Source organism: Camelus bactrianus, chromosome 16 (assembly GCF_048773025.1).
Source record: "Camelus bactrianus isolate YW-2024 breed Bactrian camel chromosome 16, ASM4877302v1, whole genome shotgun sequence".
Taxonomy (NCBI): domain Eukaryota; kingdom Metazoa; phylum Chordata; class Mammalia; order Artiodactyla; family Camelidae; genus Camelus; species Camelus bactrianus.
Window position 1 is genome coordinate 11015343 of NC_133554.1, and position 17805 is coordinate 11033147.

Genomic DNA, 17805 nt, shown 5'->3' on the forward strand with positions numbered 1-17805 from the left:
ATGTCAGACATCTGCAAGTCTCTGCAAATTGGATCAACTTCTGAACTTACTCAGCACTGGAAGGGATCTGTGGGTGTTCTTTTGTGAAATGAGTGATTACAACCTTTTGTGTGAGCCTGGGTTGTTAAAAGGAGACCACGCCTGCAAACTGGCCTGGTCTTTTTCTTTTTGTATCTGTCGCTGTCTCTTCATCTCTCTCAATTCCCATGTCCCCAGCTCCATCACCTGGAGGCAGCAGGAGTCACCACCCAGGATCCCTGACTGGCAGGTGCTCAGCTCTGCTAGCCCAGGGCTGGCGGTGGCCGCCAGGATGCAAACGGACCCTCTGCTGACCATAGGGTGGGTGGGCTCAGGCCTGAGGCTGCGGCTGGAGCTCCGCCTGCTCCTGGTCTCCCCTCCCCCCACCGCCGCACCAAGTGGGGCGTTTCCTAGAGCAGGTCGAGAGGTCAGCCCCTCCCTGGCTGAACCCACCCACTGATACCCTTTCTCTCCCTCCTCCCTCCTGGGGAGGTGGAACTTGCAGGTCTGCAGCCTGGGCCTGTTGTCTCCAGGGCTTGAGAGGTGCGGAGAGGAGGGGATTCTTCTCGACACCTGCCTGATGTGTCCTCCAGGGGGCGTTTTCCAGGCCACACAGACAGACATGACACACTCTGCTGCCTAAGGCTCCTGCTCTGACCTCAGTCTGGTGTGATTAGGGCACACATGGGGGATGTTGGCAGGTGTCTCAAGGCTGCCTGAAATGCAGGCCTCTGGGGAGTGGGTTTGGGGTGGGAATACCCTTTTTACTGCCTTGCATCCCACCCCGCGCCCCTGGCCCCATCTCCCCTTGCTGTTCTGCTCCCCGCACGCAACCAGTTTCAAAGGTCCCTCCTGGGGCTGTTGCCGCTTCAGGCTCTGCTTGTTCCAGCCACCGTCAGAGGACCAGCTGAGGTCACTGATGAGGGTGGGCGCAGCCTGGCTCTTGCTGCTACAAGGAACGTTGAGCTGGAGGTGGAGGCAGCCTGTTAATCCTCCCAGACTTCCAGGCTGTGGGGCACCCTGACTGAGCCCTATGGGTTCAAGGTCACCCACCTGGAGGCCAACGCAATGCTGGGTTCTGCAGGGATCCAGGCTTGGTAGGAGGAGGCAGGATGCCTGGCTCCACTCAACTATACTGTGCTTTGTGGGCTCCACAAGCCAGGCAGGATCCCCTTCTTTGTGACTAGGGGGCCAGGGCTGACTTGTGGCCTGGGGTCACTCCGTGGGCTGTAGCCAGACTTGGCAGAGCATCGCTGATGCCCCCCTGAGTTTAGATGGTGCCCAAGCTTGTCACCACTCCTTGACCCTGCCAGGGTCTCTTGCCTCCAAGTCCCTGCTCTGTGGCTCTCCCCATGTAGACTGTCCTCCCTCAAATGCTCCCTCTTCCTTGAACCCCTTCCCACCTCCCCATTAGAGGGACTTGCTCCTCCTTGGTGGCTTGAGTCCTCTTTGCCCTTGTAGCCTGTCTGGTGGGGTTAGGGTTCCTGCCTGAGCCCGGCTCCCACATGGCCAACAGTTCCCTGGGGGCGGAGACGCCTTCCCCAGTCCTGATCCCCACTCCAGACCCTGACTTCCCTGCCCGCTGTCCCACTGTGGGCTCTCCTGACCTTTGAGAAAAATTTGCTAACGCAAGGCAAATGTAAACGCTTGAAATTTGGCAACAGCCTCACCCTCAGGCTTCAGAGGCAGTAAGCCAGAAGCAAGCTGGGAGGGGTGAGGGGCTGAGTCAGGAGGGGCAATTAGTGCAGTCATTGAGGGAGGACGATGCTTGATGCAAGATCAGGCTTTGATGGAGGAGTGTCAGGTAGTGATGAGATTCAGACTGTGTCCTTGGGAACTTTGGGGCCCCCTTGACTTATGCTGCAAGAGCAGCCCCCTGCTCGGCCTTCTGCTTCATTCAGACCTGAAGCCACGAAGCCAGGTTTTCTGCCCCTTATTGGCCACGGATCCTGCTGTCCCATGGTCAGAAGCCTGACCTGCCGCCTGCCTCTGCCCAGGCCTGACAGGTCATGGTGACGAGAAGCCCCATCATATCAGTCACCGGCGCCCTTCCTGTCAGCAGAGCTTTCCTGCTCCATCCCAGTCCTGCCTTGCCTGCGGGAATAGATGTGTAATTCCTGAGTGACTCCGAGAAGGGCCGCCCCAGCCTTGCTCCACCCCCTTCACAGCTGTGGTCTGGGCCGTGAGGGAGGGCTCAGAGTCTCCTCTGATGCTCTGGCCTTGGAGGCAGGTGGCCTGGTTGCTGCTGGGAGAAAGAACCGCATGACAAAAACAAGAATAGTTAATAGAAGTCACCCTTTATTGAATTCTTTCTGAGCCCTGGGCCTCGTTCTAGCCCTTTCTGTGTGTTCTCTCATTTAAACCCGTGGTTAACCCTTGCAAGATGGGTTTATTATGCACATTTAATAATGGGGAAACTGAGGCTTGGGAGAAATGACTTGCCCAAGGTCATACGGCCAGATGTGGGTGAGGCTGTCTGACACCCAGGTCTGTGGTGTATAATTTCTGGTAGGAAGCATTGAATGGGGACTTCCTCTGTCTCTGAGGGGACTTGATCCCAGATTTTGAAGGATGGATACCAACTCTTGGAGCTGGCCACCATGGGGTCAACTGGGCCAGCCCTTGGCTTGGCTGTGGCCTTGCCTCCCAGGGGTCAAGGCTGAGCACGTGACAGTTCATCAGGCCCTGCCACCAGCAGGATCTCTGACTTCTCACAGCATCCTTGGGAAGTAGGTCTTCTGAGGCCCATGATGGGAAGCATCAAAAACAAGAGAGGAAAGAATTGGGACCAGAACTTCAGCCTTGGCAGCTGCCACCCCCTCTGCCTTCTCCTGGGTTGAGGTGAGGCTGCCCTGTGGGTGTGGGGGTGACTCAGGCAGGGCACGTGGGTGGCAGGCGGGCACTGCAGCTGTGGCTGGTGGGCGTGGCCTGCCTGGCGCCAAGGGCAGGTGGCCCAGCCAGTTCTACTTCTGACACCTCATTCCAGCCACCCTTCTGCCTATGATGAGAGCCTCCTGCAGCCTCAGCCATAGTCCCACTGGGGGTCCTTGGGCCCAGGACATGTGGTGATCTCAGAGCAGGGGCAGTCACCACCACCCAGGCCTCACCAGGTGAGTCCTCGCTGCACAGGCCACCAGTGCCCTCTAAGGCCCCAGGGAGCCCTGAACGAGGACCCTTTGGGCCATGCCTGCCCTTTGCTGACAGGCCTCGGGGCGGGCTGGGAGGGAACTTGGGTCTCTAACAGGAGAAACAAAGCTGGATGTGAGCTCTTGGCCACAGGGACTGTGTGAGAGCACAGGTTCCAAGGGACTGGGAAACTGTCCCTGAGGTTTGGGGATCTCGGGGAGGGAGGACAGTCATGAGGAGGCCCCTGTCTCCCGAGCAGGCCCCAGGGACGTGGCTCTCTGGGGCAGCAACGTGATGGGAGCTCAGGATGGGGTGAGGTGGCCCCAGAGCGATGGGGCCCAGGCATCTCACAGGGGCTGAGCCAGCGAGCTATGGGGTCAGGGGAGGTGGCCTGTGGCCCCCAGGGCCTGGTCTGTCTCCCAGGAGAGGCCGTTCCAGTCAGTACCAGGACTTGGGAGGCCCTTCCGAGGTGAGGAAGCCCAGTCCCAGGGCCAGGCCCGCGAGAGAGTCCATCAGGTGAGAACGCAGGTTTATAGGGTGACTCAGGGAGCTAATGACAGCTGCTGCAGTCCCGGCCAGGCTCCCCTGCCCCTCTCCTACCCCGGGCTCTCCTGCCCCTCTCCTGTCCCAGCTGCCCAGGGCTGTCCTGCACTCACCGGCCAGGGCAGAGAGGCTGGAGCAGCCAGCGGTCCTGGGTGAGAGACATAGGGTCCTTGGGAGACATACCTGATACCTGTTCCACTTCCCAGTGCTTCCCTCCAAGCCCCACACAGGGCCCAGCCCATCAGCAAAGCAGGTCTGGATGGAGAGGGGCGAGGCTCAGCTGCTCCCTCCAGGTGGGAGGGGAGTCCAATGGACAGCCAGCCATGAGGCTGGTTATAGTCAACTTTGGGTGAGAAAGATGATCAGTGTGTTAGCTGCAGAGAGCACCAGGGGACCAAGAAATTCAAAAGCCAGAGAAGCCTGAGGCTGTGTCACTAGGTGCATAGTGTCTAGAGTAAAGGAGGTGACAGTCCTGCTCTGTCCAGGAGAATTCTGAACACAAAACCTGAGAGAGACATTGAAACAGCAGAGCTAATACTCAGGAGTCCACCTGGAGATTGGTGGGGCTGGGGGTGATGGCTGGAGAGAGGTCAAGGTCACGGTGATTTCTACCCTGAAGCTCTGCTGGGCTCTCCTAGGACCCACAGGAGCAGGGGAAGCTGTGGGGACAATCTCCCTGTCCCTAGGAAGGCAGAGTGAGCTCCTTGTCCCAGGGGGTGTGAACACAGGGGTCTGAAGCCCCTTCTGAAGTTCCTCCATGTCCCCTCAACCCGAGCACCTGCTTTGTGATTGTGTTCCAGCCATGAACGCCCACCCCAAGGAGATGGTGCCCTTCATGGGCAGAAGAGCCACCATCGCCAGTGGGAGCCCTGCCATTATGCAGGAGAAGAGGCCGGCAGACATCACCCCCACCAAGAAGAGGTAGGGCGGGTTGGGGCCTGGGTGCTGCGCTGTGAGGGGCACAGGAGGAGCCTGGCGCCCACCTGCAGGGAGCCCTTGCCTGGGGCGGACCTGAGACTCAGTCTCATCTTGGGTAGCCTGGTGCTCAGCCCGGTATAACTGGGGGATCGGGGTAGGGGGAACAGCACTGCATACTCCGGGGCCGAGGTGAGGACATCAGGACAACTGGAATCATCAGGGAGGCCTCCCCAGAGGGGCCCAGGGCACTGAGGCAGACGCATTCAGGAAGGCTCCTGGGAGAGGCAAGGGCTTGCTGGAACCATCCCGAGGCAAGAAGGTGAAAGGTGGGCGGGCCCACGTGCTGGGTACATTTTCTCACCCACTGAGGGCTTTCGTATCCACTGTGTGCCCAGCCAGGTAATCAAGCTCTCTAACCCAACCTGTGTAATGGGGACACTAGCTCACAGGGGGATGGTTAATTGCAATTGTGTCAACAACATGCTCAGCACGGTGTCCAGCACAGGTTGGCACTGATAGTGTTTGTCACCTTGAACTTTGTCTTCGTTCTCATCATTGTCACTATCACTCCCCAGGACCCCTGAGAACTGGGCAGGGATGGGATATTTATGGTTATAACTACTTCCGTTGGGGACATGGAGGAGTTGGGAGCAGAGAAATTGCTTCTTCAGGGTCACACTTGGCCCCTGAGCTGCCCCCATTGAAGTCCCCCGGCCCCTTCAGCTGATTTGGTGCCCCTGAAGCCTGAATGCCCCTCCTCCACCTCAGCTGTGCTTCCCTGGGCCCTCCGTGGGCCCTCTGGTCTTGGCTGGCCCATTTGCCCTGCTCCTCTGCTTCTGTCCCTCTTGAGCCAGAGGTGAGCCTGGTGATTTGCTTTCCATTGGTTTGAGTAATAATCACTGAGGACTTTTGTGCGCACAGGCTGGGGAGACTGGGACACAGACAGAAAGAACTCCTGCCTCTGCTCGGTGTCTGGCTGGTGAGAGGGTTGCCAGGGAGAATGTGGGGAGTGACCTGGAGAGAGGGTAAACTACGTGGGGCAGGGCCCAAGGAGGGGCAGGTCATTCTGACCCCGGGGGCACTTCCTGGAGGAGGTGGTGTTACAGTGGATGCTGGCAGGTGGACAGGAGGAGATAGGGCATCCCAAGCAGATGCCTGGGGAATCCCCACGTGGCTAACATGCTGGATGCGGGGAGCCTTTGCAGAGAAGAGTCCCATGGGGACTGGATCTTGGAATAACTTGGGGGTAGTAGGGAGCCATAGAGGAATTTTGTGTGAGAGGGAGGGCATGGCCAGGTTTGCATTTTGGAAAGAATACTCTGGGTGATCTGTGTGGATGCTGGGTTGGAGGGGTCTGTTAGGTGACTGGCGGTGATCCTGCTGGTGAGGCATGGAGAAGCGGGCACAGATCAGAAAGGTATTAGGATCGTGGAGGAGGGGAGGGAGAAGGAGGACCAGTGGGGGAACCTGGAGGGATGACGGGGCCATCTCTGACATGGGCACTTCACAGGAGAAGGAGCACAGTCAGGAGGAACATGCCAGAGAGATATCCAGAGGGACACTCAGGTGGAATTTCCATCCTAGGGCACAGGAGATAAAATCTGGTGGGGAGATCAGATAGGTCTTGAGGGGCCTGCTGGGGCAGCCTGGGTCTGGTGGGGTTTGTCTGGATAGGAGCAGAGGTATTTATTTTTTATTTTGGGGGGAGGGGGAGGTAATTCGATTTATTTATTTATTTTTAATGGAGGTACTGAGGATTGAACCCAGGACCTCATGCATGCTAAGCAAGCGCTTTACCACTGAGCTATACAGTCTCCTGGAGCAGAGATACCTTTAAGTCACCAAACACTGCCCTCCTGCCTCTCTTCCTCCTTCCCTGCCCTCTTCCTTTCCCAGGGGAGGTGTGGACCTCAGAGAAGGACTGAGGACAGAGTTTCAGGAAAATCCCAGGTTTGCCCAGCAGTCAGGCTGCCCTTCCTGAGCCCATCCCATTTCATGAACTTAGTTCCAGGGTCAGCTCTGCCTATGGCCCTGGCCCAGCCAAGGGCCCGGTGCGAGGTGTGACCTTGGTCTCATGAAGTCGTGGCCCTTTCCCTTCCCAAGGCTCTTTGAGGGCCCTCACATGCCTACTTCTCCCCAGACCCCGAAGGTTTGGGCATCTCCCTCAGAACTGAGTATAGGACTCAGGTCTAGAAATAAAAAGAAAAAATGATATGTAAATAAAGAAGGTAACTCTGATCACTAAGGAAACATGTACCAATGGTGGAATTGAAGGCACCAGGAAATCTAGGCTGGGGGGAGGTTTTTGGACCTGGAGCTTCTTCTGAAGCATCCTGCCCATCCTGAGGGTAGTAGCTACGGTTACCTCCTTACTGGGCCCTGGGCAAGGTGTTGACACAGACACAGGTCATGAAGGTCCTGGAGGCGCTGGCTTGTGAAGCCCAGAGCCCTTGGGCTTTTCGTGGGACAAAGCAGGTGAGATCGGCTCCTCTCCAGCCCTGGGGCTGCCCAGGGATAATTCTTTGCCTTCAAAGGGATAGAAATGCAGCAGAAATTGTGCAGAGCTGTCTGTGCACCTGCGTTAACAACATGCAGGTCGTGGTGCCTTTCGGGCTGGGTCAAAGGTAGGAATAAACAAACAGCACCTGCTGCAGGTCAGGAGCCAGGATATCACCCGGCCAAGACTTGGCCGTCTGCTTGTGCTGGCAGGTGAGATGTGGCACGTGCAGTGGCAAGCAGGGCAGGCGTGGGGCAGCTCCCCACCCCAGGAGTTAGGTCCTTGCCCACAACTGGGTCCTGTCCAGCCCCGCTCTCAGCACCCTCCTTCCCAGCCACCGAAGACCTCCTTCCTCAATCTCAGCCTTCATTTTCCTACCAAGGAGGATTTCTTCATGCTGCTTTTCTGCTTCTAGGGCTTTTCCTAAACCCCCGGTCCATCTCGAGACCCAGACTAAACCCACCCCGACAGAGTGCAGAGCCTTCCTCATCCCTGTCCTTGACCACAAGACCCTTCTCTTTCCCCTGAGCTCCCAAAGCCCAGCTCCTCTCTGAAGAGGTTGGCATGGTTATTGGGGCGATGTCTTGGTTGAGATCTCTGAGGACAGGGTCTTTGGAGATGTCATCTCTTCCCTCCCTGCACCCCAAGTTTCCTACGCAGAGAACACTAGTAGTTTTGAGTCAGTGAAGGGGCAGGCAAGACAACGAGAGGAGGAGGGGATGAGTTGACGTGTAAGCACACGGTGCTCAGCACGATCCCCCAGCCTGAGAAAGGAGACTTCATTGTGAGATGAGAAAACGCTTCCTCCTCTCCCTCGGGCTCTCAGTCTCCGGGCCTGGAGTGGACAGATGCACTCATTCTCTGGTTTCTTGGGCCATCCTTGAGGCCCCTGTGGACTCTGGAAGGAGGCCTGAGAAAGAGGGGAGGTGGATGAGAGGCAGAGGTCCTCTCTTCGTCTTCTTGTACAAGAATGGGAAGGAGAGGTGAGGGCTTTGGGTAACTGAGTGCCAAGAAAGAGTCACCTGAGGGATGCAGCCTCCCAACATTTACAGTTCAAGGTTGTGTTGGCCTGTCTTCTTATTGGACCAGTTCACTGGTCTCTCCATCTATCCACCTGTCTACCTACCCAACTACTCATTCCTCAGCCAATCATCCATCTATCCATCCATCCTTCCATGTATCCATGCACGCTTCCAACCATCCATCCATCCATCCATCCATCATCTACCCATCTCTCTATCCATCCACTCATCTGTCAAAGCAGTCATTCTTTTCCCCACTCATTTATCTTTCACCTATCCTTCCTTGCATTCATCCACTGTTAGGTCTTCTGAGTGTTACGGCCAATGATGGGTACTAGAGAATTAGGACAATGCAATTGTAGTTCCTGCCATTGAAGAACTTACAGCCAAAGGACAGTGTGTAGTCATCTGGAGCAAGAAAAGCAATGGTCTCACTGTGTTAGAACCTGGTATGACACTTGGGGCAACTCTAACCAACCCAGCGGAACAGTAGCTTTGCAAGGGGAGGAATTTTTGTCTCCTTGTTTACCACTGTATCCCCAGCTCCTAGAATAGTGCCTGGCACACTGTAGATGCTCAATAAATATTTGTTGAGTAAATACACTATCAAGGAGCCCAGATACGTAGGGTGGGATGGAGGGCAGGGCAGGGGCTGGGCCAATTGTCCTGGGGAAACAGTTGCAGGTGTGGGAGTTGAGCTCTGCCTGGAGATCTTCAGCAAGTCTCAGCCATGATATTTTAGGTCAGAGCTGCCATAGTGGTGTGGGGACAACTTTGGGGTGACGGTTCTGGGGTACTGCAGGGGTGCAGGGAAAGGTGATCCGACTGGATGATCTCTGATGTCTGCTTCACCTGGGCAGTCCATAAGCAGATGATCCTGGAGCTGCACTGACTCCAGAGTGCACGCCTTAGGGATCATCTAGCCCAACCATTCGCCATCCAGGTGAGGAGATACTTGGCCCACAGAAGGCAAGTGACCACCTAGGGTCACACAGGAGGAGAGGCAGAGGCAGAGCCAGACTAGAACCCAGGCGTCAAGCTCCCAGCTAAGGGTTGGCTCCTCCCTTTGTCTTCTCTTTTGGAAGAAGGATTTGATTTTAGGTCAAGTCAGAAGTTTCCTCTTGATAGGCAGGAGACAGGAAGGTGGGGGGCCAATGTATCAGCCAGCCCTGCTCTCACCCCACGTATGCCCCATTTCTGGACTAGCTCTGAGCCTTCCAGGCTTGTCTGTGCCTGGAGGAGAGGTGAGGAGAGGAGAGGGATTCCCCAGCAAGGCCCAGTCTCCATCCGGCCTGGCCCACTCTGGGAAGTGGCTGTGTTGGGCAGCCTCCCTCTGGAGCTGGCTGGACTGGGAATAGGTCCAGAAGGCTGAGGGGAGAACAGAGCAGTGTGAGTAGTGGTGTGAGCTGGGAGTCTGGACATCAGGAGTCAGCTTCTCTGACCAATGTGGTCTCTGCCCTGGGGGTGGTGATCATGGAATAAGCTGCTGCTTCTTCCTGGGCCTCAGTTCCCTCATCTGTGGAATGGGGCCACAATCCCTCCCCTGCCACCCTCTCTTCTGAACTTGACAGTCCTCCTCTGGCACTGTACTTTGGGAGCTCTTCCGCGGTCTTGTGAAGAAGGGAGGGGCTATGTTGCTTCTTCTGGGCCTGGCCAAGGAGGCAGGTGCAAAGGTGCTTGGGAGAGACGCCTGCTGGTGAGTAGGCCATAGTCTGAGTTGGGTCACAGAGCTGAGTCACAGAGCTGAGTCACAGAGCCAGCGGTGGTGCTGCACTGGCCGTAGGGTAGGGGTTTTACTGCAAGTGAGGTCATCCTCAGCCTGATCCTCACCATCCTCATTGTCACGAGAAGGCTGGTCTCTGAGCACATGTCTGCATTTGTGGGTGTGTCTGAACCTGGGGCTACATCTCCAGTGTGTGTCTTGCCTCTCACGGGGCAGTGAGTGTCTCCCCTTCCCTGGGGCTTAGCCCTGGGCCTACAGCTCCCTTCTCCCAGCGCCGGCGGAGAGTGGACCCTTCACGGGCCTCTCTCCACAGCTTCTCACCTCCACTGCCTGAGAGGTGGTTTCCTGGGTATTCTCTCCCCCCCCCCTTTTTTTTAAACACCTTTATTATGGTGTGATTCCTGTACAGTAAACTCCATGGGTCTTCCTTCTTGACCAGGATCTCAGCCCTGTCCCCTGACCCCACAGCCCCTCCCTGCCCTGGATCAGCCTTTCTCAGCCTGTCTTCTGTGCTGCTGAAATAAAATGGGTGATGATGGAAGGAGGTTGAGTGTGGGGTGGGGACTGCACCTGAGCGGCGGCTATGACCCTTCCCTTTCCCTCTCCCTCAAGAGCCAGGAAAGGCCCTTGTAGATCTGAGGCTGGGGCCTCTCCTGCAGGGCCCTTGCTCAGAACTGAGACCTGAGGGGCAGTTGGAGTGAAGGGAGAATCTAGCTCCCACTGCCATGTTGCGCATCTCTGGTGAGTCCTTTGTACCTGGAGACAGCTGCAGACAGGAAAACCCCCTCTGATGTTAGGCCACCCCAGGAGAGACCCCTGGGTTCATCTATCCAGTATTAGTAATTAATTAGTAATAATATCCAATATTAACATTGAGTCACCCAGACCTTTGAATCCTGGCTCTGCTGACCACCTGCTGGGTGACCTTGGGCAAGTTGCTTGATCTCAGAGCCTTCACCTGCCCATGTGTGAAATGTGGATGACGATGACAGTTCCTACCCCAGGTTAAGCGAGGCCTCTTGGGCCCAGAGTCCAACATGGAGTTGGCCGGGGGTGAGCCCTCAGCTGTGGGTGAAGAGGCCCTGCTCTAGCTCTAATGGCCTCGCTTGGGTGTTCCCCCCAGCGCACACTTCTTCCTGGAGATAGAAGGCTTTGAACCCAACCCCACTGTCACCAAGACCTCTCCCCCCATCTTCTCCAAGCCTATGGACTCCAACATCCGGCAGTGGTGAGTACTGCCCCTCGCCCCAGCCCCTTGCTCCAGCCCAGTCCTGGGCTCCAGTGGGCTGGCAGTGGCTCGCCCTGGGCCACACAGCCAGGCCTGGCTGTGGTGTGCTATCATTGTCCACTGCAAAACTTGTCTCTCTCTTCCCGCCACACTGCGCTACAGCATCTCTGGCAACTGTGACGACATGGACTCCCCACAGTCTCCTCAGGATGACGCGACAGAGACCCCGTCCAATCCCAACAGTCCCAGGTGAGCTGTCCCTCCCCCTCCTCCACCAGGCAGGTGCCAGCGGGGCAGGTGCCAGAGGGGCAGGCACAGGGACCCTGCAGGAAAGAGAAAGAAGCTGCCATTCCTGGAGGGCTGGAAGAAATGTCTGGGCCTGAGGCTGTGGTGTGCAGGACATTTGCGGGGGGAAAGGGAGTATTACATTTTATCAAAGTAGTACCCACTCCACCTTAGATGTTATAAAACATCCAAACAACAGCATGCAGCAGAATGAGAACTTAACGCAATGCCATAAACTAAAAATACACGCACATAACCATCATATATCAAGGTGCATTTTGTAAGAACACATACACACAAAAGGATCCACATCAGTGCATGATTGTTGCCTATCTGGGACGTGTGGGTGGAGACAGAGAGATTAAAAAATTCAAACACAAAATATGAAAGTGAAATTTCCCTTCCTCCTAATCCCATACTTTTGAGGCAATCACTATGAATAGTTAGGCATGTATCTTTCCTGGTCATTACTATAGGGATCCAAAGATACAGTTTGATAACATGTGATTGTGTTTGGATTAGAAGGGAAGCAGCACAGGGCAGCACAGATCCTGGGGCCCCAAGCACTAACGGAGGGGATTTCAGGCATTGTGACAGGCATGTGCAGGCGGTGGGGGGCCGGGGCAGCGCCCTGTAAGCACATTGGCTCTGGGGCTCTGGCGGGGGAAGGGGAGAGAGCGGTGGGGTGGATGCACGTGTGGTGAGTCAGAAACATTTTCTGGCCTCAGTGCAAACCTGGCCAAAGAAGAGAGGAGGCGCAAAAAGAAGCGGCTGAAAAAGCGCATCTTTGCGGCCGTGTCCGAGGGCTGCGTGGAGGAGCTGCTGGAGCTGCTGGTGGAGCTGAAGGAGCTTTGCAGGTGGCGCCGTGAAAGTGATGTGCCTGGTCAGTGCCTGGCCCTGGCAGAGGGTGCAGGGCTGGGGTCCTTTTCTTGGCTCCTGCTGTCCACCTACCTGTCCCTTGCCCCACTTCCAGCCTTAAATGCTGGACTGATGATGTCGAACCTGATTCTGAGGGCAATAGGGAGCCATGGAAGGGCTTAGACAGGTGATGGTCATGGTCTGGCTACTTTGTGGAGGATGAGGGTAAAAGTGAAGGCTGCTGTTCAGGCAGAGTTGGGACCCTAGCAGCAGGGCTGGGGGAGGGGGACTAGCTCTTCAGGGAGTGGCATTGGCAAGACTCAGGATGGGAGGAGTGAGTCCAGGGTGGTGCTGTTTGGACTGGGAGACTTGGTGGCTAGTTGGGCCCCAGCTGTCTTGGAGGCTGGGGAGTAGCCAGTTAAGGGAGAGGCTGTGAGCTCTATTTGCTGGCACCCAGGGTGGGGCTGCTGGGCTGGAGCTTTCAGGGTGTAGCATTAGGTGGACAGCGGGAAGCCAGGCAGTGGGTGGGATTGCCCCCCACCAGGGGGAGGCGCCAAAGGCAAAGGGCAAAAGGTCTCTGATAAGGCTCTAGGCACCAAGAAGAAGGAGGAGCCAGCAAGGGGGCCTGAGGAGGAGGAGATGGACAGAGAGGAAGGGAGCGGGGAGCGTGGGGCAGGGAGGCCAGCGGAGGCCCTAGGGGGAGGGTCTTGAGGTCTGATGCTGCAGCCTCCCCTCCTTGGGCTGGGAGGGCCAGGGGCAGGCGCCCAGCAACCCCCCACCCCCAACTGCCAGATGCTGCAGCTCCATCCTGTGACCCTCCCTGTCTGCAGACTTCCTCATGCACAAGCTGACGGCCATGGACACAGGGAAGACCTGCCTGATGAAGGCCCTGTTAAACATCAACCCCAACACCAAGGAGATCTTGCGGATCCTACTGGCCTTTGCTGATGAGAATGACATCCTGGACAGATTCATCAACGCTGAGTACACGGAGGAGGCCTATGAAGGTACCCACCTATGAGAGGGGTTGTGCAGGCAGGGATTTCAAAGGGGGGTGGGCCATGCCACACACAGGCACTGCTGTCCCCGAAGCCCACAGTACTTAGCATGGTGCCCGGCACCTTCATTTATTCTGTAAACAATCTTGAGCGCTGACCAGCTGCTTCGCAGTAATTTTGGCCCTGGGACACATGGGTAAATAAGACAGATGAAGGCCACTGCTCTAAAGGTAATTTTAGATGGAAGATGCTATGAAAAAAAAAAGGTAATTGTTACCAAAAAGTGACTGGCGGCAAGCAACTTTAGAGTGGACAGTCAGAGAGGTGACCTTGACCTGAAGTTTGTATGATAAGAAGGATCCAGAACAAGAAAAAAGCGAAAGCACAAGCTGCGACTAAGCTTGGCACAACTGAGTGATAGAAAGAAGGCAGGAGATGAGGTTAGAGAGCTGGGCGGGGCCAGTACATGGCAACAGTTAGTAACATCACCTTCATCATCATCATCATCACTGTTATTAACCACCCAATTTGGGTCTTAGTTTTGTGGCTTCTGTCTTAGGTGGGCAGGAGAGGATACAGGGAGACCCAATTTGGGATAATGTTTCTTTGCTCAGGAAATTTGTTATGAATAATCAGTAAGGTGTGTCTTTGTTTTTGGAGTCAGTAGACATCCTCTTAGGATCTTATGAGGTGCTTGTGGCCAAAATGATTGGCTCAGGAATAAGTGGATGCCATCTTGCTGATATGCTGGGGGTGTTAAGCATCTCAGCTTTTTGCAGATGGGAGTCTGGCTTGGGCTCTTAACTTTGCTCATGGGCGAAAGTCAGTTTATTTATATTTATTTATTTGCTCCTTGCAGACTTTCAAAAGTGTTTTTATTATATACAAGGAAAAGCCAAGAATTACAAAAAAACTAAAGACTATTGATGGGAGGACAGGAAACCCAGAAGAGATTGCTGCCACTGAGTGCTGAGTTGCACATACAGAGCTCCCTGGTAGCCAAAGCAAAGAGAGAAACTGGATGAACTATATAATGTTCTCAGCCTGTCATGAGGGAGCTCACACTAGTCCTGTAGCCAGGGGGCCTTAGGCCAGTGTCTCAAGCTTGCTCGTCCAGATTCTTTTCCCTTTTTAGTCCCCCTCCATTCCCTTTCTTCTTCTTGTCAGTATTGCAGAGATTTACAGTCTCCCCTCTTCTAGCAGACGTTTTCCTTGAGGGCAGAGATGGAGTCTATCTTGCCCAGAGTGGATTCCCTGGTGCCCTGGGGTCTCACATAAGAGATCCTTAATCAATATTTTTTGAACGAGTGAATAAACGAAGATTAACATCTCTATTAAGGCCTTGCTGCCCTGGCTGCAAATCCGTATCTCTCTGCTTTCTCGGCCTCCTCTTCCCTTGTCCCTTCCCTCTTTCATGAATCAGCCTCTCACTGGTGAGCAGGTACCCACTCTCTCTGCATAGTGGGAGGAGCCATTTATTCCTTCCCAGAAACCAGCTCCCCATTCCTCCCCCAATGGTATCACCCAGCACCCTCCCTTCTGTGTTCACCACACTTAGGGGTTCCAGGACTAGCGGAGTAACATTGTTCCTCACCTTGGGCAAGTTGGCTTGCCTTTCTGAGCCTCAGTTTCCCCATTTGGCAGAGGCAAATATTTCCTTTCTAATGCTAATATTTCCTCTGTTGCTAGGAGAACTCAATGACAACTTTACTAATATGCATTTTTAAGCATTTTATCAGAGGCCTTCAGAGACTGACTTTTTTCTTTTAACAATTTGTTCAATTAAAATTTTTTATCATACAAAATTTTAAACCTACAATTGACATATTAGCATGATGAACTTTTATATATCCATCATCCAGATTCAACTCACCAATTTATTTTTAATTACATAAATAACACACGATTAGAGTTTCATTGTAAAACATTCAGATAGTTTAAGTGAAAACATTTACTTTATTTATTATTATTATTCTTTTATTTTTATTTTTATTTTTAATGGAGGTACTGGGAATTGAACCCAGGACCTCGTGCATGCTAAGCATGTGCTCTATCACTGAGCTATACCCTCCCCCCTTAATTAAGTAAAAACAAAACAGAAAAACTTCACCTGTTCCCCACTCTCCCCTCCAGAGATGATGACTACGGTGTGTATCATTTGAGGACTATATTAGACTTTCGACATAAGTGTGTATGTGCACATAGAAATAGTTTTATTTATTCACTTATCTACCTATTTAACATAAAACAGTATTGTACTGTTTGTATTGTTCTACAGTTTGATTTGGGGCGATTAAATATATGTTTTAAATGCCTTCTCATATCAGAATATCAAAGTCTGCCTCCTTTTCACCTGCTTAGTCTGAAGATGGCTGCAAGGGGGGTGATTTCACATTCCCCTGTCGATGGGAGACATCCAGGTGCTTCCCAGCGTTTTGCGATGACAGCGTTGCAGTGCATAGTCTTGTCTGTAACCCTTGCACCGCGCATACATGTTTTAGGAAAGCACTTTGAACTAGATTCTCTGGGTTCAGGACATGCATATTTAAAATTACAATGGCTATCGCCCCAAGTTTGCCTGCAAAAAGTACTAATTTACTCTCCCCCACACACAAGAGTGCAAAAGCATGCATCCTTGCCAATATTGTATTGCCAAGATATATACCGTCAATCCAATAGGTGAAAAGTGTTAACTCCTCAGGTTCAAATCTTCATCTTGCTGATCACCAGTGATTCCGAACACCTTTCACTTTCTGTATTGGCTGGGTGTGTCTTCTTCTCGGTGAGGTGCTTGTTGCTAATCTTCTCTCAGTTCTCTTTTAGGTTGTTTGTCTTTTATTGATTTGTGGGAGCTCCTCACCTATCGTGGACTTTGAAACACACTTTGCCTCTTTCATACATCTCAGATATATCCTCCAGCCTATCGCTTGTCCTTTAAGATATCTTTTGAAATAGAGAAACTTATAATTTTTATGTAAGCAAACTGTCAATCTGTCCATTTTTTTCTTTATGGTTTCTGCATTTTGGATTTTGCTTCAGAAAGTTTTCCCTGCCAGAAGGTCAGTTATAAACAATTTTCCAGACTTTAAAAATGCTTAGTTTTTAACCCACTAGGACTTCATTTCTTGGTCTGTGGCATGATGGCAGCTCTTTGGAAAATGCTGTTTCTGGTGGGACGTTCTGAGACCCCGCGCCCCAGCCTTCCAGTCCCCTCTATCTGGAGGTTCTGTAGGCTCCACCAACAGGGTTAATGTCCCTCCTCCCTCTCCCTAATGCTTCTCGCCTATTTTGTTTCTTAGTCACAAAGGCACCAGCCACCCAGCACCCAGGCCAGACACCTGGATCTTACCTGAGACTCCCCTTCTCCCCCAACCCCCACAGGCCATCCTAAAGACTCTCCTAAGGATCTTTGGGTCCTCGGGCTGGACAGTTCCTCACAACTCTGGGCTCCTAGTGTATCCTCCAATTTTGCAGCCAGAGTGATCCAAAAATACACACACACAAAACCCAAGACTGTGGTCATGTCACTTCCCTCCTTCAGTGCCTTCTGTGCCTTCCCATGGTCCTTAGGATAACGTTCTCATCTGTTCACCTGGCTTATGAGGCCTTGAGTTGGCCCCATCCACCCTCCGTAAACTTACGTGGTCCCAGGTTAGAGGCCACTTCTGGGAAGCCCCCCAACCCGTCCATGTTAAGAGCCCCTGCTCTGGGCACCACAGCCCCTGCACCTCCGGTATCATAGTGCTTCATTCTCAGTGAGATGGTGAGCTTCTGGAGGACAAGAATCAAAACTGCATCCCGTGTCCCACTGCATCCCCAGCGCCTAGACCCTAGCACAGAGCAGATGCTCCCTAAATAATCCTTGCTTCCCAGCAAGATTGAAGCAAAGAATGAAGCTGGGACTCTTGGTAGCTGGGCGACACAGACCCGACAGGCGGCTAGTATTTCTCCGTGGGTCCGTGGAGGGTGTGGAGGCCAGAGAGGGGAAAAGGCCAGAGAGGTTGTGTCACCCCGGCTCCCAGCCGCTGAGCGCCCCCTCCCACCCCCGGCCGGTCCGCAGGGCAGACGGCGCTGAACATCGCCATCGAGCGGCGGCAGGGAGACATCACCGCGGCGCTCATCGCGGCTGGCGCCGACGTCAACGCCCACGCCAAGGGCGTCTTCTTCAACCCCAAGTACCAGCACGAAGGCTTCTACTTCGGTGGGTGCCGCCCTGGCCCGGGGCGGGGAGGTTGGGGAGGGGGTGTCGGGAAGGCGGTGCAGGGAGAGGTCGCCCCGCCCCATGACCTCTGCCCCAAGAGGTGCTGGCGGGCAGAGGGCTGGAGACCCTCCTGCCCATCTCTGCCGCCTCAGAGGCATCCGAGGCCCTGGAGGACAGAGCCAGGACTAGGGAGGCGGCAGGGGTGGATCTATCTGAACGGACCGGACTGACCGCCAGGCTGGACCAGAGAGGAAGTACCTGGGGACCTGGGATGATGGGGGAGCCGGCATTCTGGGAGTGTCACCTGGTGGTCTTAGTGGGCACCCAGACTTTCAGCTGAGCAGCCCTCAGGGAACAGAGACATGGGAGGGAGACGAAAGGAGAGCCC

At 54.2% G+C, this 17805-nt stretch overlaps 1 protein-coding gene across 1 annotated transcript in view; it reads left to right on the forward strand.

The window, feature by feature from the left end:
* The first annotated feature begins 2993 nt into the window (after window positions 1–2993).
* Window positions 2994–17805, forward strand: part of TRPV3 (transient receptor potential cation channel subfamily V member 3) — a 32130-nt gene continuing 17318 nt past the window's right edge. The window contains exons 1-7 of the mRNA XM_010950229.3: window positions 2994–3128; window positions 4488–4608; window positions 10971–11075; window positions 11238–11324; window positions 12089–12243; window positions 13049–13225; window positions 17277–17417. Of these exons, the coding sequence (XP_010948531.2) occupies window positions 4490–4608; window positions 10971–11075; window positions 11238–11324; window positions 12089–12243; window positions 13049–13225; window positions 17277–17417 (784 nt within the window). The 5' untranslated portion in view covers window positions 2994–3128; window positions 4488–4489. The remainder of the gene's footprint in view (window positions 3129–4487; window positions 4609–10970; window positions 11076–11237; window positions 11325–12088; window positions 12244–13048; window positions 13226–17276; window positions 17418–17805) is intronic.